Genomic DNA, 24,516 nt, shown 5'->3' on the forward strand with positions numbered 1-24,516 from the left:
TATTTTAATAATTAGGGGTAATTTTGATAATTAACATTACATTCCCACTAAAGTGCTTATAAATCAAACACTGCAATGTTATCTTCTCTGTATTTTAAGCATTATTTTGCTTACATGCCAAACACTGTAATGTTATTTTTCCTGTAATCACATTACTTGCAATCACATTACCTGTAATCAAATTGCATTGTAATGTACCAAACGTCACCTTAGATGGCTCAAGTTACCACCACCATTTGTAATGTTAAAAACATTACTATTATAACTTATGGCGTGCCAAAGATCATTGTGTGTTCATGTGTTTGTTACGGTGTTATGTTATATTTTCGTTTCTTATGGCACGTTTTATCTATAGTTATGTGCAAATTTTAATAATAAATAATGAATAATGCTCTTTATTTGATTTATAATATTGTTTGCTTATTCAAATGCTTATGCATCGTCAATTGTTTTTATTAGACGATTTAATAATTTTTTATTTAAATTTTATTTCAAACATATAAAAATTGCCATCTTTTTGTTATAATGACATATTGGAATTTAAAATGAAAATACAGCGAGATTCATATATTTTCTAATTTGATGCAATATGCGTTTTATTAAATTTTATATTTTAATTATTTGGTAAAATTGAATTAAGCAACAATTTAACTCACAATGATTATTCATTTATTTTTCAATATCATATCTTTTTGTATATTTTAACTCACCACCACACTTTTTCACAATAATATCAAGGTATAATATTTAAAAAGCTCTTAAATTATTTAAAAAATTTAAATAAATCTTTATACTTTTATTATTTTTAATCAAGTTTTTGTATTTTTATTTTGAGTAAAAAAAACTCGTATACTTTTATTTTGAATCAAATAAGATATTATAATTAATGATTAATTTAATTCAAATGTCATTTGTCATTCTGTATTACGTAATGTTAATGTGGCACACTAATATATAATTGTTGATGTTGATGTGGTATATTAATATGTTATAATGGATGATAATATGTCATATTAATTTGACATGATAATGACTATATAATATTTTTCACTATCTGCATCAATGTTATATTAGTGTTACGTGGATATAAAATGATAAATAGTATTTTAATTAATGATAATTACTTACAAGAATTTATTTAATTAAATATAATAAAAATATAAAAATTTAATTAAATATAATAAAAAATAATAATTTATTTAATTTTTTTTAGCACTATGCACGATATCAAATGCTAAAAAATCTCAAATCAGCATTGAAGCGATAATTTCTTGACTTCAAATACACTGTTTTCAACCGCAACAGGCCGAACTAAACCTTAGAAGGCTAAAGGGTATGCTTGCTGGCTTGAAATGGCCTTAGCTCTTTCAGTTTTACTCTATTTGGGCCAGAGGCCCTTTCCAATGTTGAAAAAGCAGATGAATGTTTACGGGCCGAAACTCTAAACCCAAGTATAAAAGGCAAAGAAGACACACTCTTCTTCGGCGGCAGCAAAACCCCCCCCCAAAAGTCCTTCAGCATCAAAAACCTTCCGAGTCTTCATTCAAATCATGCATTGCCTCAAAGCCAACGGCTAATCCATTCATCCTCGTCCAATCAACCTTTTCTTTTTGTAACTTCATTCTCCATTTTCATTAGCAATTTTAAATTATCACCAAAACCCTAACCTTATCCCTAAAACTCACCAACTTCACCCAATGACAAAGGTCCACGGAACCGGCGTTTACGACTTCAAGCGCCACCATGTGGCCGAGTACCCAGTCGAGTTCACTGACAAACTGGACTCAAAATCCGGCCCCGGTTCATCCCTTCCCAGCTCTATTACTTTATCTGAAATCCAGCGAGACCAGCTGACTAGGATAGCCACGGCAAATTGGCTAAAGAGTGGCGGTTCGAAGCCTAACAAGCCTTTCGATCCTCAGCTAGTTAAGGAGATTTATGACACGGAGCTTACTGTGAAGTCGGAGGGGAAGTCGCAGAGGAAGACAGTACCGTTGCAAAGGGTTATGATATTGGAAGTCAGTCAGTATTTGGAAAATTACTTGTGGCCTAATTTTGATGCTGAGACGGCGTCGTATGAGCATGTTATGTCAATGATATTGATGGTCAATGAGAAGGTAAGTGTTTTTTATAATTAATTTTGTTTTACATAATTTGGAGTTCATAGATTTAAACTGTTGCAGTTACTGATTCGTTGTTGGTTTTGCTTCTCGATTTTTTATTCTACAAGCAAGAGATGAAAATACACGTTTTGATGTAGAAGCAAATAATGAGTAATGCTGTTAAGTAGTTATGTTAGAGTTGGTGTTAGAAATAAACTAAAATATTGAAATATAAATGTTTTTGAGAACAAAATGCATGATATTACTTTTACATAGTTATGTTAAAGTTGGTGTGGGATTTTAGTCTTTTGCTCATTTTTAATCAAGTATAATTTTAGTTTCTTTTGCATGTTTTTGGTGTTTAATAACATTTTAGGAAGCGAAAAGTAAGAAGTAAATAGCAAGCTTGAATTAATTCAATGAGTGACTCCGGACAATTTATCTTTGAACATTGCAGTTTCGAGAGAACGTGGTTGCTTGGTCATGCTTTTATGATCAGAAGGATGTGTTCACAGGATTCCTTGAGAGGGTCCTTCGCCTGAAGGAGGTTTGTATTGATGATTCTCTCAATTAGTACAATTGAGGGCTTGTTAAATGTCTAATTAAAATTTGATTAATTTTCTAAGAAAGTATCTAATGGTATAGAAGAACTCCCCAAGCTATTCTATTTGATGTATGATCTTGTAGATGTGGTCATATTTGTTTCATTTCTTCAAACAAAAGCGCTAAATGTAGTACTTCAGTATTCTTTGTTTAGAAAATATTGACACATAGGTTGAATTTTTGATAACCTGATTTGGATGCAGGGAAGAGACTTAACCATTGCAGAGAAAACGAATTATCTAGTTTTCATGATCAATGCTTTTCAGGTAATTTAGTGCCATGAGGACACTATTAGTAAATGCATTTATACATTACAAATTCATGTATTGTCAAATATTTGCTCTTTAGTAGCAGTTATTCTATTGATGATAATTTGTCTTTCGGTTGATAAATTTTAGCATGCTTTGACTAGTCATTTCTGGATGGAATCTAGATGCCTTGATTGTTTACCCACAAGAGGCTCATGTCAATGAGCCAGGATATGAGTAGTACTAATAAACATAGGAAAATAACATGTTCCATTCATCTACTTTCATGGTTGTTTAAGTGGTGAAAGTGTATTATGCTATATTCATCATAAGGCTGGGGATGTAGGTGTTTAAGATAACGGTTTAACGCAAGTAGAGAGGATAAGAGGATAAAGGTAGACTTGAAAATCACATTGGTTGGAATAGTGAGGATGTTTCTAGACAACACATGTAAAAGTTTCCATTGTGTTCAATATTGAGCAAATTGAAATGGAGAAATTTAATATCTCTGCATTGGCAACAAATGTGTTGAATAGTTGCTTTTGAATATGGCATTTGTTCTGGGATTCTGCTATTTGCCTTTGTTTTTCTTCATGTTCAAGCATTGTCACTTCAGGGGCATGCAATTGCTGGTGAGCAACATCCTGTCTACCACCAACTGCACCCTATACCTACCCATTCATCAAACAGGCACCAAATTTATCAGTGCATGGTAATATAGCATGTCCAATCTGAGGTAAAAAGAAGGAAGAAGTAATGGGATAGGGAGATATTGTTCAGAGAAAGAAGACTATAAGTACCTGTTTGGCCTGGCTTTTTTTTAGCTTAAAAGCTATTATGAAGCTCTTATGAAAAATAATAGCTTTTAAAATTAAGCTAAATCTGTTTGGTAAATTTATTTTTATAAGTTCTTTTTTATAAATAAGTTGTTTGATAAAATAATTTACATAAGTTTTAATTTTGATTAAAATTACCATAAAGGTTATTTAATAAATAATTCTTTATTAATCACAAATTCTTTTGTTCACAATGGAAAAAAGTTAATTTTAGTTTTTTATTTATAAAAAGTATTTTTATATAACATAAAATTTATAATTAATAATAAATCATATAAAAATGAAAACAAATAATGTTGGAATTATTTTTAATGGATGAGGACATTTTTGAAACAAAAAGAAAAATTTTCCTAAAAAAGAGGCGTGTTTTTGAAAAAGAGGAGACAGCTATTATTTTACAGCCAGAGGTCTTATCTTACAGCTTATTATTTAAAGCTCTTTTTTTTTCAAAATTTTGTTCTTTATAAAAAACCTACTTATTTTTTAAGAGCTTTTTCAAATTTTTGTCTGGTCTGGCTTTGGCTTTTAAGAGGTGGATAAGCTGAAAAAAAGCTAGGCCAAACAAGCACTAAATTATTATTGCCTGAACTCTTTGCCAAAAGATGGTGGTGCAAGGCTTCGGGGGAGATAGAAGGGGAGACAGAGGGGCCAGATGTTTAGAAGAGATAAAGTGAGAAGTTGTGGGTGGCAGAATGAGTTTGCATCATTTTACAAATAACATCTCTTTTGTCCCTAAGGGGACACACTAGCGCTTATCTTACAGCCAGAGGTCTTAGTTTGAATCATGGAATGGGTGGGTGGGATTTATGGGATGGTAGACAGCTATCTCGCATTCTGTAGCTCAAAATTCTTATGTACCCCTTTGCCTTTCAAAAAGAAGATAAAGTTAATACCTCTTTTGCCATAACTGCAATCAGGGATTAGGGGACAATGGACTACCTTCTTAAAATCACTGGAAAATTGGAAAATTGTTTCATTTTTGGATCAAATGAGTTAAGTTTCTTTTTATTAATAACTTGATTCCCCTCTGTGAACAAGTTTACAGAAAATTAAAAAAAAAATCAATGGCTCCTAACCTTAAACTGGTTGAATGGAAGAACGATTTGTGTACTCTGCCCCAAAACAGTATGTTAGAGCTGAAGATGGGAAACTATACTTGAAAAGTATATGTGTAGACATAGAACAATCTTCCGGAGCGCCTATCTGTTTTCTGATGTTGTAACTATTGAATGTAACAGAGTTTGGAAGATGAAATTGTAAGGGAAACTGTCCTTAGATTAGCAAGTTTGCGATCCTGGCACAGTTTGTCATATGGTCGTTTTCAGGTAAGGGTTTATTGGATAACTTGTATCTAAAATCCCTCTTTTCCCTGTGGGTATCTGATTTTCCTTTCTCATTTGTAGATGGAACTTTGTCTTAATCCTGATTTGATCAAGAAATGGAAAAGAATGATAAAGAAAGAATCTGATGATGCTAAGAAGCAAGGCATACATCTTGATCCCTTATCTTCATTGGAAGTAAACTTTTTGAGAAATCTGATAGAAGAGTTTCTTGAGGTACTCTGCTGGAAAATTAGTTGCTGTTGTTGTTTTTTTTTTTTTTTAATTGGGGAGGTTGGGTTGGGGATGTTCAACGATTTTGCAGCACGTAAATTGCCATTTTTCAATGTTACTCAGGTGCTTGATCACAAGGTGTTTTCCAAGAAGCATTCTGTTAATGAAGATGACGAACTTGATGCTAGTAGTTTCGAGCAAGTTGATGATGCTTCTGTCTTGTACTGTGAGAGGTTTATGGAATTTCTTATTGATCTATTGAGTCAACTGCCAACAAGGAGGTATCTTTGCCCTGCAACAGGGTCTTGTATTCTTTTAGTTTTTAACAAATTTGTTTCCCTGTTCTTGTTGTTGGTTTTTTTTTTCCTGCTCTTTTAGGAAATGAAGGGGGGAGGTTTGACTTTTAACAGAAGTCTTATTGTTTGGGAAACTCCTTTCTCATCTGCTTTCTTACTTTTCTTTCACCCTTCTTTTAATTATCATCTTCGTTTCTCAGTTTCATTGTATTTTTTGAGGTACAGGTACCTGAGGCCTCTTGTGGCTGATGTAGCTGTTGTTGCCAAATGCCATTTAAGTGCTCTTTATAGATGCAACGAAGGGAAACTCTTTGCACAACTTGTGGACTTGCTACAGTTCTATGAAAATTTTGAGATAAATGATCATGTTGGCACTCAGTTGACAGATGATGAGGTGCTTCAATCTCATTATGATCGCCTTCAATCCTTGCAGCTGCTTGCTTTTAAGAAAATTCCTAAGGTTTGTCATAAGCAGTTGGTTTATCTACAAATGCTTCTCACTAGCACAATGCCCTATCTTTTATAGTTCATAGATTTCAGATCTATGAAGTATTGATGTTGTAAGTGATATCTAAACCTTTTTTCCTTTTGTTTCTATGGTGATTGTAGTTGCAAGAACTTGCACTGGCCAACATTGGTGCAATACACAAGCGTGCAGATCTCTCAAAAAAATTATCCGTTCTTTCTTCTGAAGAATTAAAGGACTTGGTTTGCTGTAAGGTTCGTAGGTTGTGAAGTTTTTTGTTTCTTGTGAAACCAGGATTTTCAAAGAATGAAGTTATGTTGAGATGTTCGCTCCGAATGTGTGGCAGTTGTCATGGTTTATGGGTTGTAATTTAAGTTCTTTTAACTTACTTTTTTATTTTGTTAGGGTTAGGATTTAGTTTGTCAATACTTTATGTTATTTCAGGTTTCATTAGGTCTTGGATGATGAACTATTGATTCTGAGACTTTGAAATCTTGAGTGTTGAGATTTTTCTCACTCTATTGATTTTTTTCTGGTTTTCTCCCCTAGTACATCTGTTTCTCCATCATTGCTTCTATTTCTGATTTTTCCTCTAACTTCTATTATCTATCTCTCTTTTTTTTCCCTCCTTTTTCTACATCAATCAGCATTTTGTTATTCTGTTGGTCAATGCCTGACTATCTTGCTTAATTAGTACAAGATTATTCTAAATCCTCATGTTTGCTTTGCCATGTTTTTTGCTTTATTCAGTTAGCTCCAAAACTTGTTTTCTTTTGATTGTTAGTTTGGCCGGCGATATGCTTGCATGCTCACCTTTCTGTGAATGATTACCGTTACTATAACAATATTACCATTTTAGTTTCTGAGTGCTGAGATCATTGCTTTATTAACAGATTTACCATTTTTCTTTTCAGCTCAAACTGGTCTCAAAGAGTGATCCTTGGTCAGATAGGGTTGATTTTCTCATTGAGGTGATGGTCTCCTTTTTTGAGAAACAGCAATCTCAAAAGGAAGCCATAAATGCTCTTCCTCTCTACCCAAATGAGCAGATTATGTGGGATGAAAGTGTTGTGCCAAGTATTAATTACTCTGGTGAAGGTTGTCTAGCTCTTCCAAAGCTTAACCTACAATTCTTAACACTCCATGATTATCTTCTAAGGAATTTCAATCTCTTCCGTCTTGAATCTACATATGAAATTCGTGAGGACATCCAAGAAGCTGTTCCACACCTTCTTGCCTACATCAATAATGAGGGAGAAACTGCTTTTCGTGGGTGGTCAAGAATGGCTGTGCCAATAAAAGAGTTCAAAATCACTGAGGTAAAGCAGCCAAATATCGGAGAAGTCAAGCCAGCTTCCGTAATTGCAGAGGTTACCTACAGCATTTCTAGTTATAGATCACGAATAAGATCAGAATGGGATGCCCTTAAGGAGCATGATGTTTTATTTTTGCTATCTATTAGCCCCTCATTTAAGCCTCTAAGTGCAGAGGAAGATGCTAAAGCTAGTGTGCCAGAGAAGCTTGGCCTTCAATATGTACGGGGATGTGAAATTATTGAGATCCGTGATGAGGAGGGAACTCTCATGAATGATTTTAGTGGAAGAACTAAACGTGAGGAGTGGAAGCCACCAAAAGGTGAACTAAGAACTGTGACTATTGCTTTAGATACTGCACAATATCACATGGATGTGACTGACATTGCTGAAAAAGGTGCTGAAGATGTTTATGGGACATTTAATGTGTTGATGAGGAGGAAACCTAAGGAAAATAACTTCAAAGCAATTTTAGAGTCTATCAGAGATCTTATGAATGAATATTGTATTGTTCCTGATTGGTTGCATAAAATATTTTTGGGCTATGGGCATCCTTCTGCTGCACAGTGGACAAACATGCCTGATCTTCTAGAAACAGTGGATTTCAAAGATACTTTTCTTAGTGCAGACCATTTGAAAGATAGTTTTCCACATTATCAGGTTTTACTTTTTCTTTACTGATCAATGTTTACTTCTAATGCTGCAGTTTAATGTGTTCTGGAGAATGCTGAAACCTTCTTTTCTTGTTCTGTTTCAAGGTTTACTTTGTTGATTCAGATGGTAGAGAAAATTTGGATCCAAGGCCACCTTTTCGTATCAAGCTTCCTCGGTTGCTTAAAAGCGATACTCATGCTCTGTCAGGAAATGGAAGATCTGATACTGGTTCACTGAATGATGCCAATATGGTGCACGCTTGTGTTGAGAAAGAAAAACTAATTGTTGAAGCATACATCCCTCCGGACCCAGGTCCTTATCCTCAAGATCAACCAAAACAGAACTCAGTTAGATTTACACCTACCCAGGTATCAGGAAACTCTTTTTGAATTTAATGGAAATTTTGTTGATATCTTATTTGTCTCTATTTCAGTTTTTATCTTGGAATTTTAATAATGTTGTTAGCTTCATGTGTCCTTTTTACTTTACTGACTTATTTGTCTCTCAGTTTTTATCTTGGAATTTTAATAATGTTGTTAACTTCCTGTTTCCTTTTTACTTTACTAAGTGAATTCTGTGCATTTTTTTATTTCGTTTGTTTTCTAAGATAAATAATTGGGGCAGGGAGGTGTATGATTCCGCTAATTAGACAATTTATGGTCTTTTAATAGTGTGCAACTCTTTTCATATGTTTTGAGTTTTTCACTCACTTGTATCTAAGTTGTTCCTGAAGAGACCTTATGAATGACACTTCATTATGCTTTTGCTAGCATATGTGTATTCTGTTTGCTTTGAGAGATGTTAGAGGATTACTAGTAATCTAATGGAATGATTGTTTGATACCTTTACTTTGTTTGATAGGAGAATGTTTCTTGGACACCTGCATGACAGCAGAAAGTTACTTTAATCCCTGCAGTTTCTGTTACTGGAATCTTACATTTCCAGTAATCTTTTATCTTTGGCATTCCTATTTGCTTTATTCAATTGGTAAACCACTGAGAGAAGATGGGCTTCCAAGGTTTCCTGTTAGTATAGAGGAGGTTAGGTTGTGTCTAAGAAAAATTACTGACAAATTTACTAGGGATCCTATATGCTAACAAATTTACTAGGGATCCTATATGCTAACAAGACATTAGATATCAAAGATAGTGTAGGTATCTGCTTCATAGAAATCTAGCATGTTGGGATGAGATGCCCCAAAGTTACCTTGCATCTCAAAATGAACATACCCATAATTGATTGTAGTATTTAGCTGGAACTAGACACGGAGGAGTTGGTAATATAGGCTTATCTCTTTTAAAACTATAATTTGGAATGGTTTCTATTTTCTAACATATAAGAGGGATGAGAAATGATATAAGATGAGAAGTTAGACTTCTTTGCATTCGTGTTGCAACAATTCCTTTTCTAGGATTTGGTATATCACTCTTTCACATTAAATTGCATATTTCGAATCTGTCAACTTCTATCTTTGCATTCCTGGTTCATGTTAATGTAAAAGTTTTTCTTGTTAATTTGGTTTTAGCTTCAACCTGAATAGTTGTTTCCTGTGCCACTTAACAATGTGCTTTCAAATTAAGGACTTTGTTTAGTGTGATTGTTATTTTACCCCAATATGGGAGCCTCCTGCTCTGTATTGTTACTTCACCTTAAAAAATGAGGTTGTAATAGCAACTTAGTCGTCGGCAGGTAGTGTCGAAGAATTATAATGTTCTTTCTGTCTTTTCTTGTCTTGTACCTTCATTTTGAAAAGAGTTGAAATATAATAGTTCTTCCTTGAAGAAAGCTTAATAGAAGAGATCCCAATTTATTGTTTCTCATTTCAGTGGATGATGACTACTGCTTTGTTGATGCAAACTACTTAATATGGTAGCTTTAATAAGTGGTTAGGGTATCGGAATGGAACTCTTCAGCTTGAGAAAAGTTGACAATTCCCTTTTGCTTGTATTACTTTCATTCACCTTGCTTTTCTTTTCTCTCATTTTATCAAGAAGAGTTTCCACTTATCAGTAAAATGGAGGAGTTGGTTCAATTTGGTTATGCCTGGACAATTGTGTCAATACTTAAACGTGTGTTTTATGAGAGACTGTGGTAATTGACAGCTTTCATAATGATGCTTTACTGTTTTCAAATCATTATTTCTTTCTTTTTTGGTTCCTGTTGGCCTCTTTTTTTTTTTTTTCTCTTTTTAGGAAAGACGATTTTTTAGAAAAGAGTTATAAATGCCTGCATGTTTTGGACTTTTCATGAATACGGTTATTGAGAAATATCATGCCTAGAAGTGTGATATTTTTTCTAGAGATCTTGATGTGATTTCCTGACCAGTTAACTCTTGAGATCTAAAGAGTATCCATAATTTTCGTAGAGAATTTCCCTGAGGTGAAACATCACTTCCTAATTTTCGCACTGTTTTTGCAGACTTAGGAGCGATCATATCAGGTATGTATTACACTGCGGATTAACTTTGGTTGTGGTCTACCTAGTGAACGGGTAAGAACCGAATACGGGCGGATGCAAATGATTGAATGTCTCTCTTATCTACGAATTGATCCTCTCAGTAGAACATAAATAATTACTCATTCAAATCAGGCTTTTATGCTAACATAGGACTTTATTTTTAAGAGACAGTGATACCATGGGAGAAATCCGCATCATAAGATTCTTCTAAGGAACTAAAATATCACTTGCTATCATGGATGATATGTGCTATTCTCATAGCTAAATATAACCTGTGATGGCATAGCATATGAATTATTTCACTTACGAAGTAAAACATTGTTGCAGAGATCTTTTATGATAGTGAGTTTACCCTTTTAGGTTTTTGCCGTAAAGAGGATGTCGTCTGCACGTCACCTCAAATTTCTTCGTCTTGGGTGCAGAGGGTGAAGCAAAGAGACTAAGCAACAGGATACTAGGAAAATCAGTAGGCACGCGGTCGTCGTCGCAACTCGACCTCTGTTAGACGGCCTAGAAAAGCAAAAAGTGAGAGGAAAGAGAGATGGCTATGCTAAGTATTGCCTACACTTACCTGAAGATAGTGAGGACTATATTCCATTGTGTAAACTGCACGGATATAATTAGTGCCGTTGGTCTCAATCATTGATGTATTCACCACTGAGAGAGAGAGATCTCCCCTTATGACTAGACTCATCGTTGCGGAGGTAATGGAAATTGGATACACAACAATAGTCACCTCTTCGCCCAGTTCAAGAGCCGCTTTCCATATATCAAGGAAGTTTTTCTCCAACACTTCAGGCTCTCTTACTGGCCAATCATTTGAGAAAGATATCGCAGCCAAGGGTGCTTTCGTCATCTAAAGACTATGTTCCAAGATTGAGAGTGCAGGGCATTTGAATTGCTCAAATCAACAGCTGATCGAGCAAAAACCTGATGACCAAGCAGCAAAGATTGTGGCGATGACATGTACGCATGCAGCCCTAAAGAAGAGGATTTCCTTAACTTGGTTTCAAGTATGACAACTGTTGATGGAAGAAGTGCCCAGATACTGGAGATTGAAACTTTATCCACATAGTTGCTCCAAGGCAGGAAGATGGTATGCTCGGCTTAAACGTGCATATGATTGGTGACATCACCAGCTGCCCCCTGTTGTGAAAAATATGGCTTTCCAAAAGTACAGCCACATGGATCAGAGTTTGTTTACAAGGTTTGTTCGGCTGGGTATTCCTTACATTGAGCTTAATGCTCAGGGTAGAGCCAGGCCAAGTATAGCCCAACTTTACAACTGGAGGTATCGGGATTTGGGGGACCTTCCTTATGTGAAAGAGGAAGCTATCTTCCATAGAGCAAATGCTGGATTTTCCTATGATTACCAACTAGTGGATGTGCCTGATTACCATGGGAGAGGTGAGACTGCCCCCTCTCCTTGGTTTTATCAAAATGAAGGGGAGGCTGAATATGTTGTCAGTGTCTATATATACATGCGATTACTTGGCTACCCTGCAAATAAAATTTCCATCTTGACAACTTACAATGGTCAGAAGCTTCTGATTCGTGATGTTATCAACAGAAGGTGTCTTCCATATGATTTCATTGGTCCACCCAGTAAGGTTAGTTACTTCAGATTTTACCTGTCGTTAATGTTTGCTTAGATATCATGGGTGGTGTGGGTTACGGGTAAATCATTGCACTGTGAAATAGTGAAGTTATGGTTGGTATTGATAAATGGTTTTTCTTAGTAGATTGGACGCTATATTTCAAGAGGTTGCCTTCATGGATTTTTTTTCAGCCATATAAATGCCCTTGTTGAAATATTTATTTTTATATGCTGAGGCTATTTTCATATGTTGTTCTTTTTTTTTTTTTGAAAATTTCATATGTTGTTCTCATTAATGGATTTATAGGTTACTACAGTCGATAAGTTTCAAGGCCAGCAAAATGATTTTATTTTGCTTTCTCTTGTTCGTACTCGCTTTGTCGGTCACCTCCGTGATGTTCGAAGATTGGTGGTTGCCATGTCACGTGCTCGCCTTGGCCTGTATGTGTTTTGTCGACGCTCTCTGTTTGAACAGTGTTATGAACTCCAGCCTACTTTCCACCTGCTGCTTCAGAGACCTGATCATCTTGCTCTAAATTTGAATGAGAGCACGTCATTTACTGAACGACATGTTGAAGACATTGGGCATCCATATCTTGTTGGTGGTGTTGAGGAGATGGCGAACATAGTTTATGAGAAAATAAATCAATTACAACAGGTATTCCACTTTTGTTTGTTGATATATCATTTTTGTTCTTTTCTTAGGTGGTTATTCATGTTTTCAATGATCTTTTTAGTGCAATCACATTTTATCAAAGTGACATTGGAACTTTAATTTATAGTCTAGTGAATCATCTCTCGATATGGTTTAATCCATTAGTAATAGTAACAACTCTCATCATGTAATCATTGATTAGAGAGTTGTTGATTTATCTATACAATTTTCTCCTTTTTTTGTTCTACCTACTTTTCATGAGTCAAATAACCTAATGGTTTTTGTTCTTAGCGTAATCTATTGGAAACATTGATTTTACTCTTTCCACAACCATATAAGAGGACATGTCTTTTTGTGTTTCCTTTTGTGGAGAAAGTTGTAGTCTATCTTTAAGTTAACTCATCTCTGACTGTGTTAGGAATGATGTGAGTGATTAGAGCTCTATTTTAAGCATTTTTATCAGGAAAACCATACCTCCTGTTAGTAGGCTAATGCTCATATTTCATTAAAGTTTGGTACATTTTATTTATTTTTATTCTTCAGGCACGTGCCATGTATCAGTACTTGCCTTATTCTGGACAATACATGGGAACATCAGAGGAGCAAAATAGTGAGCACAATTCAATATCCTCAAACCAGGCCATGGACATTGATACATCAGTGGCTGAAAATGGTAGAATTGATGACAATGTACATGAAAACAATGGAGAGGAAGCTAAAGATGTGGATGGTCTTGCAAATGGTCCAGATGGGGTGCTACCTCCAGAGAACCTGTCAAATGCAGAAAAAGATGCTGAAGTTTGTGCAAATGATGAAAACAGGGTGCCCTAGTTAAGAAAGAAATTGATGCACTTCAGTCCTCCTTCCTTGAGTTGCACAGGTAGCCAACAAGCATCGGAGAAGACAGTGCTTTTACCTTAATTATAGAGAACTGCTGCTTTCCTCCAGATGTGGCTTAACTATAGATCTTCATAGCTGCTGTTCATATGGAGGTGTTAGAGCTATAACCTTCTTGCTTTCCGGACCTTGGGGTGACATGTTGAAAGGTAAAGTGTTTTGGATCCTTCTATTCATGCGGCTTAAAGCTTCTAGCTGACGAAGGAGTGACAAAGGGACATGAAAGTGATGAAAGGGACATTTCGAAGATTCACTAAGTTTCAATTGCATCATGTGGGAGAAAAAAGGGATAAAAGACCAGATTTTGGTGCTTAATATTTGTCTAATTGTTTCCCTCCTAGTAAACGAAAATGATGAGAGTTTGGTGTAGGGTAACAGGCCATAGTGAAGCTTTTGTGTATTGTATTGTAGTGATGACCTTATTTGCTTAACTTAATTTAGTGTAGTCATCAGAGATAACAGAGACTATTGATTCTCATTGCCCTCTGAGTGCTTTGACTGAAATTTTAACTAGTATACACCTTAACCAGACCCATTTTATCATACCTCCATGGCAAGTCAACTGGGTTTATATTGGGTTGTCTTTGTAGTGTACTTGGGTTTGTCTTTGTTAATGGGTTTCCAATCAAATTTTTAACTCTACAGTATACAGACATAGATCAATGCAATGTCCTTCCAGTTTCAAACATCTAACTGCAAATGACAAGATAGAAATGGCACGACAACATCTTTAAACATTGAACTGAAATCTTCTATATGTTTAGATAAAAACAGGGACGATTCCCTGCATTAAGCCCACATTCACCACATTGATTTCTTGCATCATTTTCCAACTAAACCTTTGTAGGGGTATCCACTTCTCCAAACATTCTAGGCAATTCATCCAGCACATGGTACAGCCAAGTTGCAAAGAGATTTTGAACACTAAAATTTGAGCAACAAGCCTCATGGTGCCTCTAACAGGAAGGTGAGCAAAAGTAACAAGAAACTAGCAAGATAACATCCAATGGGAAAAGTGAAATCTTTCAACCAGTATTTGCAATCTGATAGGAAATAGCATCCAAATTTTCCGGTTTAAACTAGTGTGCTCTTGATGTATATCCTCTTATTATTATGAGAAAGTTGGATGTTTTTCCAAGGACAACATAAAGTAAGCAGTAAAATTGGCAAGAAAGGCTAATAAATCTACAGATTGCAATGTCAAAGATTATCAAACAATTATCAATCAACTAAAAGAAAGCTTCACTTATCAATTTACATAGCACTTGTAGCATAAATTTTCTTTATAAAGGATCATAGCAATGTAAGGAGGGATCAATGAAAAATAAACTAAAAGTTTCGGATTATTGTTATTAACTTTAAGCTGCAATGCATTCTAGTATTTTATGATGATTTCTTTATTAAATTTAGGTCAATACCTCTCTTGAGCATCAAGTGTACTGCTTATAATCTGCATCATGATTACTACTAAAGCAATCTGTGCTCATTGTAATCACTAACCCAAAATATAGGCTTATTGTCTAACTAACTCAACAAAAGCTTTCTAGCATGATTGACTCTTTAAAATACATTTTTAATGATCCAAAAGCAGGTATTAGGAATGACCGGGCACTAGACTTGAGGAGGAACTAAAAGAGATGATGCAAAAACAGACACGTATGCATGCACGCATGTATATTGGATTACATGTTGTGGCATATCCTTAAGCAAGAACACATGTAAACACCAACTTGCTTCATGTCCAGCCACATGGAATGAATATTGAAAGGGTAATAAGTGAAAATGAAACTGGAAGAATATGTAATTAGTCGGCTAAGATGATTAGCCATGACAAAGGGTGCCAGAATTAGCAGGAATGGTAAGCAGTTGAAAGAGTCTATGACTGCATTTGAGATCTTGTGCACTAAGCATATCGTCTGGGATGTTAAGGAATTACGTGGCAAGGCCAAATCAAGCAGTAACGGAAGATAGGTAGAACCTGCAAAAAGGAAATGGACACATACACACGTATGGAGAATTTCTCAAAAAGATTACTGGCGAAAATGTGAAACGTGGTGTATAATATTTCTTTAATCTTTAATGCTAAAAGGCCATTACATGACGTGAAAATAGACATGAACACTCTTCGTGGTTTCCAAAAACTTGAATGTTTACACAATCTTGTTGAAAGATTTCAGAACATGGTTGATCTACTTCCTCACAAGACGAGATAATTTAGCAGTGCACGCATCTGCAAAAAGGTCCTCACCGACTATTTCCTTAAGAAGTTGTATTGCCTTTGCGGTATAGCTGATAACAACAGCTATCAGGTAAACAATCATTATCTTCCATGATCCTAAGCAACTGGTATGCTTCATTTGGCAATCCCTCTTAACAACGTCCACTGATCATTAGAGTATATGTGTAAACATCAGGTTTTAAACCTTTCGCAGGGAGTCCATGAAATAATTCCATTGCAAGTTTAATATGCCCAACTTTGCACAGGCCATCAATTAGGATATTATAATAAACAATATCCAGTTCCAACTCAGTGTTCTGCATTGCTTGAAACAATGTCAATGCCTCTATGATTTTACCATGTTTGCATAAGCCATGAAGTAAAATTGAATAGCTCATCAGATCTGGAACTTGTCCAGAAGCACACATCTTCTTGAAAAGTTCTTTTGCAGTAGAAAGCCTCCCTAGTCGACGTGCCTTGTATCAGAGTGCTGTAAGTGATGTTAGACGTGAAAGCTTGATTTGCAGTAGGGTGCAAAGCTTTATTAAAGCGATTGGTAAAGTAACAATCATGTGATTGTCACATGCTCTATTTACTTATATGATGAACGTGCTATGCACATGTTCTTATTTTATTTTATTTTCTTGTTCCTTGTTATTTTCCTTTAGCTGTTAGTGTCACAAAGGGTGCCTCTACCCCACATCAAATAAAACAGGAAATCTTGGGCTCCTTATAAGTGGTGTACTGCACACCTCTATAAGCGCGTTTATGGAAGAGATGATAATGACTCCATGACAAGTGGTATCAGAGCAACGGACCTCATCTGACTCACGCCAAGCGCTTCAACGGATCGAGGTAGACAAGTGGTATCAGAGCAAACTGGACCTCATCTGACTCACGCCAAGCGCTTCAACGGATCGAGGTAGGCAGGGTGGTCGACGGCAGCGAGGACGTTGTCGGAATCGGGTGGGAAAAAGTGTCACAAAGGGTGCCTCTATCCCACATCAGATAGGAACGGGAGGTCTTGGGCTCTTTATAAGCGGGTGTACTACACACCCCTATAAACGCGTTTATGGGAGAGAGGGTAATGACCCCATGACATTAGCTTCAGTAGATGTAATGGCCACATAGCCTATTTCCTTGTTTTTAGGTAATGCATCAGACTGATTCTATGGTTTTCACTTTAAAACCATTTTGCTATGGCATTTTAAAACTAGTAGTTTATTGTATCGTGGGGATATGAATGAGACATTTTCCAGTTTTAATTTGGCTATGAGGTCTCCTTCTTCTTCTTTTTCTTTGGCTTTACTCACTATTGTTGTTTTTTCAAGATTTATTGTTCTTAAAGTTAAAATGGTATCAAAGCGTTTTCTAAATCTTGTGGGACTATGAAAAAGGGTTTTTTTTAGTATTGATTTTCGGTTAGTTTATTGTATCGTGGGGATATGAATGAGACATTTTTCAGTTTTAATTTGGCTATGAGGTCTCCTTCTTCTTCTTTTTCTTTGGCTTTACTCACTATTGTTGTTTTTTCAAGATTTATTGTTCTTAAAGTTAAAATGGTATCAAAGCGTTTTCTAAATCTTGTGGGATTATGAAAAAGGGTTTTTTTTAGTATTGATTTTCGGTTTGATAAGCTTTTAAACTCTTTATTTCAAAGGGCTTCTTTGAATATAACTGTTATTGCTCCTTCGATTTTTCTGATTAAAATTATCAAATGTGGAGAATTAAGATGAAGCTTATTTGAGAGCCTATGACTTGTGGGAGATCATTGCTGCTGAAGGAAATGCCCTTGTTTTGAGAGTTGCTAACTCAACGATTGCTCAGTTGAAATACACAACGATGGAAGAGCTAACATCCTTGATAAATTTTAAGGAGCAAAAAAGATGATTATGGCGATGGATAACCATATCGAGCTCCTTTAGAGGTGGTTTGTAATAGTTAGACCTTATTTGGATGCAAGCATTGACAAAGAAGTATGGGTGTGGGTCAGAGTATATAGAATGACAATCCATATTTGACGCGTTCAAATGTTCAAGGTGATTGCTGAGAGTTAAGGAACATTTATGGGGGTTGATAGGAGTACATATAGAAGAGAATGATTCAATAAGGCACACATGCTGGTGAAAGTTAGGAGTAGATTATTGATTCTCAACAGAACAATATTGGAAGCTGAGGGTAAGTTTTTTCCTATATTTGTCAAGGTGGTAGGGGAAAAATTGAGTAGGTCTATAAAATATTATTCAAATGATAAGAAGGTGATCCAATAGGTATTGAAATTGTTAGGGAAGCATCAAGGCAGTAGAAAGGTAAAAAAGGTGGTGGCAGTAAGAAAGAGAGGCGAAAAAAACACAGATAAAACAATTTAAAAAAAAAGGCTTCAAGATAAAGAAAGCAAAACCATAGTATTAGAGAAATTAGGGGAATTCGAAATAAAGAGGGGCAAGTAGTTGACATAGTATGATTGAGGTAGGGAAAGGTTCACAGTTAGGCAACAAGATATGTAAGTCAATAGTGACAAGAAAAAGCATTGACAAGGGACAAAAGGATAAAAAGTTTTGATAGAAAAAGATGTTCAAGGTATAAGGAATGGTGTAAGGAAGAAAGGAAAATATGGCAACAATTTGAAAAGTAAGGAGTGTAAGTGAGTGTGACATAAAGGATCTTATCAAGAGATAAAGAAGGTGATAGCTTGAGCTTAGAGAGCAAAGTAAAAGCTAGTAGTTATGGGAAAGAAAAATCTAAAAGAAAGGTCTAATAGTGTGGGGAAGTGAAAGGCTAGGTGATAAAAAGCTTGACTTAAAAAGGGAAGGGTGAGTATAGACAAAACAAGTGGATTCAAAGGCTTTAAAAACTTCAGGTTGGGCTAATTTCAACTAGAAAAATAGAGGCCAAGTAAAAATACCCTATTGAACCGAAGAAGGTTGCTTTTCTTAATGGGATATGTCTCTAAAAGATCAAGTCAAAGCTTAAGTCATGGAGAGGAATTTAATGATTGGGAATTAATGCAAGAAATTGAGTGAGAAGCCAACTCCTAGAAAAAGGTGGTTTGTGAGAAAAGAAAATAGTAAAAGGAGAAAGGATATTAAAGAAAAGGAGTGGTAAAAGGAAAGACGCATAGGTAGAGGACACGAGCATTGAAGATTTGTTCACTAAAGGAACCTTTGAAGAGGGAAAAAACATAGTGGAAAGGGAAGGTTTGCAACGGCTTTGGAAATTATCGGAAAACGACGAGGAGGAAAAAGAGTAAAGAAAGAAAAGGAATATGGAAACTTAAGAAAAAATGGCAGAGGGAAACAATCGACTGACAAGTACTCACAAAAGGTAAAAGACAACAAGCAGCTCAGGAAAAGAAATTGGTAAGCTAAGACAGAAAATAAGGAGGAAGAAGAGCATGTTTAGATTATTAAAAGGTAGGTCTTCAAATAGATGAAAGAAAGGGATCAATGAACACATCAAGAAAGGTAGGTCTTCAAAAAATTTGAGGATATCATAAATTATTGAAAACATGACCATTATTATGTAACTTAATTAAGATTGATAAAATTTAACACGATTTGAATGATTTAATTAAATTCAACAACATTTGATTTTAAAACCCAATAACTTAAATTTGAAATGACTTAAGTTCAAATGATTTGAACGCTTGACTTGAATCCAAAATTACTTGAACTTAACATAATCAAATAAAAATAACTCAAATTTAAAAATTCAAACTCAAAATGAAGTGAATTTTTTTTTACTTGGAATTACTCAATCCAAACAACAAAATTAAGTTGGAGATGAATACGTTTTATCCTTTGAGTTTTCAAGTGAAAAGATTTGAAATGATATTAAGCAACATAATCAAAAACATTTCTATTTACTCTCGTGATTATCATGATATCTGAAATAATAGAAAAAGACTTTCTTTATTTCATTTACTGGAAGTAACATAAGAACGTGTGAGACAAGTGCACACAAGGAAGACTATAATCTGGACTCTAGAGCTACAGAAACAGAACATGATATGCTTTATTCTTGTAACGTAGCAAGGTAACTTTTCCTAATTTAACCCAAGTCTCTTCTTGAGCTGCAACATAAAACCATAAATCTCGAGAGGATCAGGGAGTGCCTTACACACGCTCTCACTTTCTTTGCACCTTTTGGCCCATGCAATAAGCTTGGGGCAATCTGCCTCTATGCTGAAATTTCCACATGTCTCGAAAGTGTAAAACCAGCTGGTGAAGGGTACAAGTGCAACGTCCACATACCCAATGCTGTCTCCTCCAAAATAGAGCTTGTCTCCAAGCTCTCCTTCCATGGTCTTCAAGATTTTCATTAACTCTTCCTTTGCTTCCTCTTGGTCTTCTTTTCCCACCCATATTCTCTTTCCACAGCTGTACATCTGCAGCATTTGCAGCACAAACAATAACCATATATGTAAAAAATTTGATGTGCACTCAAACATTTAATTTATTAATTAATACATGATCGATTCGTCTTTAAATTAAATTTTGAATCCCATTCTTCCAATTAAAAAAAATTTTGATATGATTCATGTCACTGAACGTGTGTCTGTGTATGATATGGATTATATCTAATATAAATATAAAGATTAAAGAGAAAATATATAACACTGACCTTCTTATCAAGATAGTCTCCCCAAAACAAGGCCTGTGATCGCTGATAAGGATCAGAAGGAAGCAAAGGCGATTTGTGATTCCAAACTTCATCAATGTATTGGACTATGATGAGAGACTCAGAAATGGGTTTTCCATTATGGATCAAGACAGGGATTTTTTTGTGAACTGGGTTCATTTCTAGAAGTAGAGGACTCTTGTTAAACAAGTCTTCATGCTTGCACTCATATTTTATCCCCTTCTCGGCCAAGGCAATTTTTACTCTCATGGTAAAAGAGCTTGGCCAAAAATCAAGTAGAACAACTCCACCTTCCATTTCAGTATGTTGTGTTTGGAGTGAAAGAAATACGAAAGCTTCTTTCTAGTTTAAATAGAGTGATTAAGGTTATTTAGTACTTTAGTGAATGAGGATTAGCTATTTATAGTTGTTGATAGCAACTATATGTCATTGCTTACCTATGTTCTTCAAGCTTGGATTTGGTTCAAAACATGCAGAAGAGTCAGAGTTACTTTTCGAAAAAAAAAATAGAGTGAGAGTGGTCAATTGCAAAAAGCTAATCAAAATGGTATCAAACCCATTTCACACTGAGGTTTCCAATGTGTCATTTCTTATGCCATAAATTAACCAACAGAGAGAAGTTCCAAGGAATCGACATGAAAAATGGCAAACCCAATTCGTAGCTTCCTTGGGTAGCAATGTTCTTAATTAAGATAAAAAAAGAGGGGCATAATTAAATACATACAGAGGAGATAGAGAGCTAGTTTTACACGGATCCATCACCTTGAGAATCAATACCAAGTGTATGTACAGAAGGGTTTTCAAGGGATCACCAATACTAATAAATATTTTTTTTTAATTTAGAAAATAAAGATTCACATCTTAATCTTTAAATAAGGAGATAATCTAATAAATCAAATACCTGAATACATCAACACTAATAAATACTTATTTGCTACTTTTCTTCCAACTTATATCATATCATCTTTATATTACTATTTATATTTAATGCTAATTTTTTAGGGCCACTCATCCTTCGTCACCCCCTAGGCCTTGGTGTATATATTCTTCACTTTAACCCATTGAATTTGTTGGTAAAAGGTATGGGAATTTAAACATACATTTTCTTAAGAATGCATTTTTTTTTTGTGTTTTATAGATAATAAATAAAAAGATAAAAATATTGTGTTACGTATTAAGATTTAACGTAAATAAAAATTAATTTTTTTATGGAACTCAAACTCTAATTTTTGCTCAACTTAAATTCAACTTGTAAAGCCTAATCAAATATTTTAGGCTTTGTATAAGGTTAAAAAATCATAATATCAAGAATAAATTATGTATTTAGACTCATGTACTTTGTAAAAAAATTTTAAATTTAATTTTTGCACAATAATTTTTAAGATTTGAATTTTTATATTATTTTAATATGTCAATATCAATCCAATTATTTACACCATTTAAAATTTTTCATTGAAATTAATAATTTGACATTGATCATGCTGAGATGGCCTTGACCTAACTAATAACATGTTTTTTGTGCTAGTGTGGTAAATGTTGATGTGGCTTTCATCTCATTTTTATAGTTCGTTATTCGATTTTCATTGAGTTTAAAAAAATAAATTTTTATTTTGATATATTTTATGTTAAAAATTTTAGATTTTACTTTATAAAATTGATGTCCCACGATTTCTTCTGATATATCAAAATAAAATATCCGAGCAAGCATGTACCTAGTCATTAGTATGGAAATTGTAAGAACCAATACGAAATGCCTAGACCAACTGCTACTAGTCTTTCTTTTTAACTAGTCAACTTCTCCAAATTTAATTACTAACCATAATCAATAATTAATATATCAATTTAGTTTGACTACTCGACTTTTACGAATTTAATTAATTCGCTTCACTTCTTTCATCAAGAAAATTACTTTGCTGCACTTAATTAATCATTGAGAGAAAGAAATGGAGAAGGAGATGAAGCTGCAACACTTTAGCCACATACACCCACTGATCTTCACCAAAGAGCAAGTTAATGAAGGCGAGGAAATTAATTGTTCAGGGTGTGAGAAAGCAGTGTTGGGTCCAAGCTACAACTGTTGTAAATGCAAGTTTTCCCTTCATGAGATATGTGCAAAGCTACCGTTTAAGATCAATCATCCTTTCCATCGCAACCACCCTCTTATTCTTCAGTCTGAGCCACCTACTCAGTACACCGAATGTCTCTGTGATTTTTGTGATAAAACTTGCAATAGCTTTGTCTACCGTTGTTTTACTTGCAAGTTTGACCTTGACATACCATGTGCTTTGCTGCAACCGCGAGAAACCGGAGATTTCCTAGAGCTTGAGCGTTTCAGCCACAAACATCAGTTGATATTCATTGAGAATCATGTTAGTCAAGGCAAAGAAGTTAGTTGCTCTGGATGCAAGGAAATGGTTTCCGGTCCTGGCTACAGTTGCTCCCACTGCGAGTTCTTCCTTCATAAGAAATGTTATATGTTAGCCCCGGAGATTAATCATCCCTACCATCGTGAACACTCTCTTATTCTTTTGACAAATCTACCACCTTCTTATTCGAGTTGTGTTTGCGATTTTTGTCATAAAACTTGTCAAGGATTTGTTTACCATTGTCCTTCTTGCAAGTTCGATCTTGACATCGAATGCGCTTTCTTGCCTCTATGCATCACTGAACCTGAAAGTCATAGACACCAGTTCATCCACCTGATGAAGGCACCCTCGTTTATATGTGATGCCTGTGGCGTTAAGGGTAACCATCACCCATATTTATGTACTCTGTGCCAAGTAATAGTCCATGAAGAATGCAGATTTTTATCGCACACCATCAAAATAATAGGCCACCGTCATCCTGTCACACAATTCTACTTCCTTCAAGGAAGTAAGTACAGTAAGCAACATTGCGGCATTTGTCACAATGAAGTGAGCTCAAACTATGGTGGTTATGGTTGCCTTGGCTGCAATTTTGTTGCTCATGTGAACTGTGCAGCGGCAAATTCTGTTTCTATGGATGAAACTTTGCTGAAGAGTGAAGGTCAAGATGAAAACATAGTCTTCAGATCAGATGAATCCTCTAACTCAATCACAGATATCATCAAAGAGATCAACCTTGAAGGGGATATGGTAGCTATAGTGGTCAAGCATTTTAGCCATCCACATAAGTTAACCCTCAATGAAAAGGTCAACGATGATAAGCTTTGCGATTGTTGCATAACACCCATCTTAGAACCATTCTACAGTTGTCTAGAGTGCGACTTGTTCCTCCACAAAACCTGCCTTCAATTGCCTAAAAGGAAGGAACATCCTCTTCACCCACATCCCTTGACCCTTCTTCCAAATCATCCTAATTTTGAAGGCTTGTTCTTCTGCGATGCTTGTCATCAACGCTGCCATGGCTTCACCTACAATTGTGACCCATGCAATTTCAACCTTGATGTCCGGTGCGGTTCATCACCAAACACCGTTAAACATGAAGCACATGAGCATCCCCTTATATTCAGTAAAGGAACCGAATGCATTGACTGCAGTGCTTGTGGTTACGGTAATGACTACTTTTACTCGTGCTTTGATTGCAACTTTGCCTTAGACTTCAACTGTGCTTCTTTACCACATACGGTGAGGCATAGGCACCATGGACACCCTCTTGATCTCACTTACCAAGATAGCGCGGATCAAAATTACTGCAACATTTGTGAAGAAGAAAGAAACCCAAAGCACTGGTTCTACTGCTGCAAAACATGCAACTTTTATGCTCATCCTAAATGCGCTACTGGGCAGTATCCGTACATCAGGCTTGGAAAAACATATCCCTATGAAGCTCACCCACATCCTGTTGCCTTTGTCCATAAGACAAGGAGCCACCCTCCGTGCAGTAGAAGTGGTAACCCTTGCAAAGGCCTGGCCCTTGAATGTACTAAGCCTCAGTGCAATTTTATCATTGAATGGTGTCATGTAGAAATCCTCCATTTCTAAGATCATTGTAATGAT

The 24,516-nt window shown here is 35.4% G+C and overlaps 3 protein-coding genes and 1 pseudogene across 3 annotated transcripts; 2 read left to right on the top strand and 2 right to left on the bottom strand.

Annotated features, from left to right (window-relative positions):
• The first annotated feature begins 1,496 nt into the window (after positions 1-1,496).
• EMB2765 (P-loop containing nucleoside triphosphate hydrolases superfamily protein) lies at positions 1,497-14,248 on the top strand. Its single transcript, XM_089783311.1, is given in 14 exon segments — positions 1,497-2,117; positions 2,560-2,649; positions 2,909-2,971; positions 5,028-5,114; positions 5,193-5,345; positions 5,466-5,623; positions 5,864-6,098; positions 6,248-6,358; positions 7,019-8,077; positions 8,176-8,439; positions 11,412-11,458; positions 11,460-12,138; positions 12,433-12,783; positions 13,324-14,248. Coding segments are annotated over 14 exon segments (4,005 nt in total). The 5' UTR covers positions 1,497-1,697; the 3' UTR covers positions 13,612-14,248.
• A 1,618-nt stretch (positions 14,249-15,866) lies between these two features.
• Positions 15,867-16,785, bottom strand: LOC110414843 (uncharacterized; annotated as a pseudogene).
• A 3,091-nt stretch (positions 16,786-19,876) lies between these two features.
• On the bottom strand, positions 19,877-20,893 carry LOC110414705 (putative glutathione S-transferase parA). Its single transcript, XM_021426072.1, has 2 exons — positions 20,519-20,893; positions 19,877-20,282 (listed from the first exon to the last, which is right to left on the bottom strand). Exons 1-2 carry the CDS (start codon positions 20,831-20,833, stop codon positions 19,941-19,943), a joined length of 657 nt encoding a protein of 218 aa, XP_021281747.1. The 5' UTR covers positions 20,834-20,893; the 3' UTR covers positions 19,877-19,940.
• A 1,586-nt stretch (positions 20,894-22,479) lies between these two features.
• Positions 22,480-24,501, top strand: LOC110414844 (uncharacterized). Its single transcript, XM_089783312.1, has 2 exons — positions 22,480-23,563; positions 23,645-24,501. Exons 1-2 carry the CDS (start codon positions 22,480-22,482, stop codon positions 24,499-24,501), a joined length of 1,941 nt encoding a protein of 646 aa, XP_089639438.1.
• Positions 24,502-24,516: the final 15 nt, after the last annotated feature.

The sequence above is a fragment of the Theobroma umbraticum genome, unplaced genomic scaffold (genome assembly GCF_002168275.2).
Source record: "Theobroma umbraticum cultivar Fairchild unplaced genomic scaffold, ASM216827v3 scaffold_147.0, whole genome shotgun sequence".
Taxonomy (NCBI): Eukaryota; Viridiplantae; Streptophyta; class Magnoliopsida; order Malvales; family Malvaceae; genus Theobroma; species Theobroma umbraticum.

Coding starts and splice junctions, on each gene's coding strand:
- LOC110414705 (XM_021426072.1), bottom strand. CDS start 20,833: ATGGAAGGTGGAGTTGTTCTACTTGATTTTTGGCCAAGCTCTTTTACC. Junction 20,283..20,518: donor GAGACTATCTTGATAAGAAG/GTCAGTGTTATA, acceptor CAAATGCTGCAG/ATGTACAGCTGTGGAAAGAG.
- LOC110414844 (XM_089783312.1), top strand. CDS start 22,480: ATGGAGAAGGAGATGAAGCTGCAACACTTTAGCCACATACACCCACTG. Junction 23,564..23,644: donor AACTTTGCTGAAGAGTGAAG/GTCAAGATGAAA, acceptor TCAACCTTGAAG/GGGATATGGTAGCTATAGTG.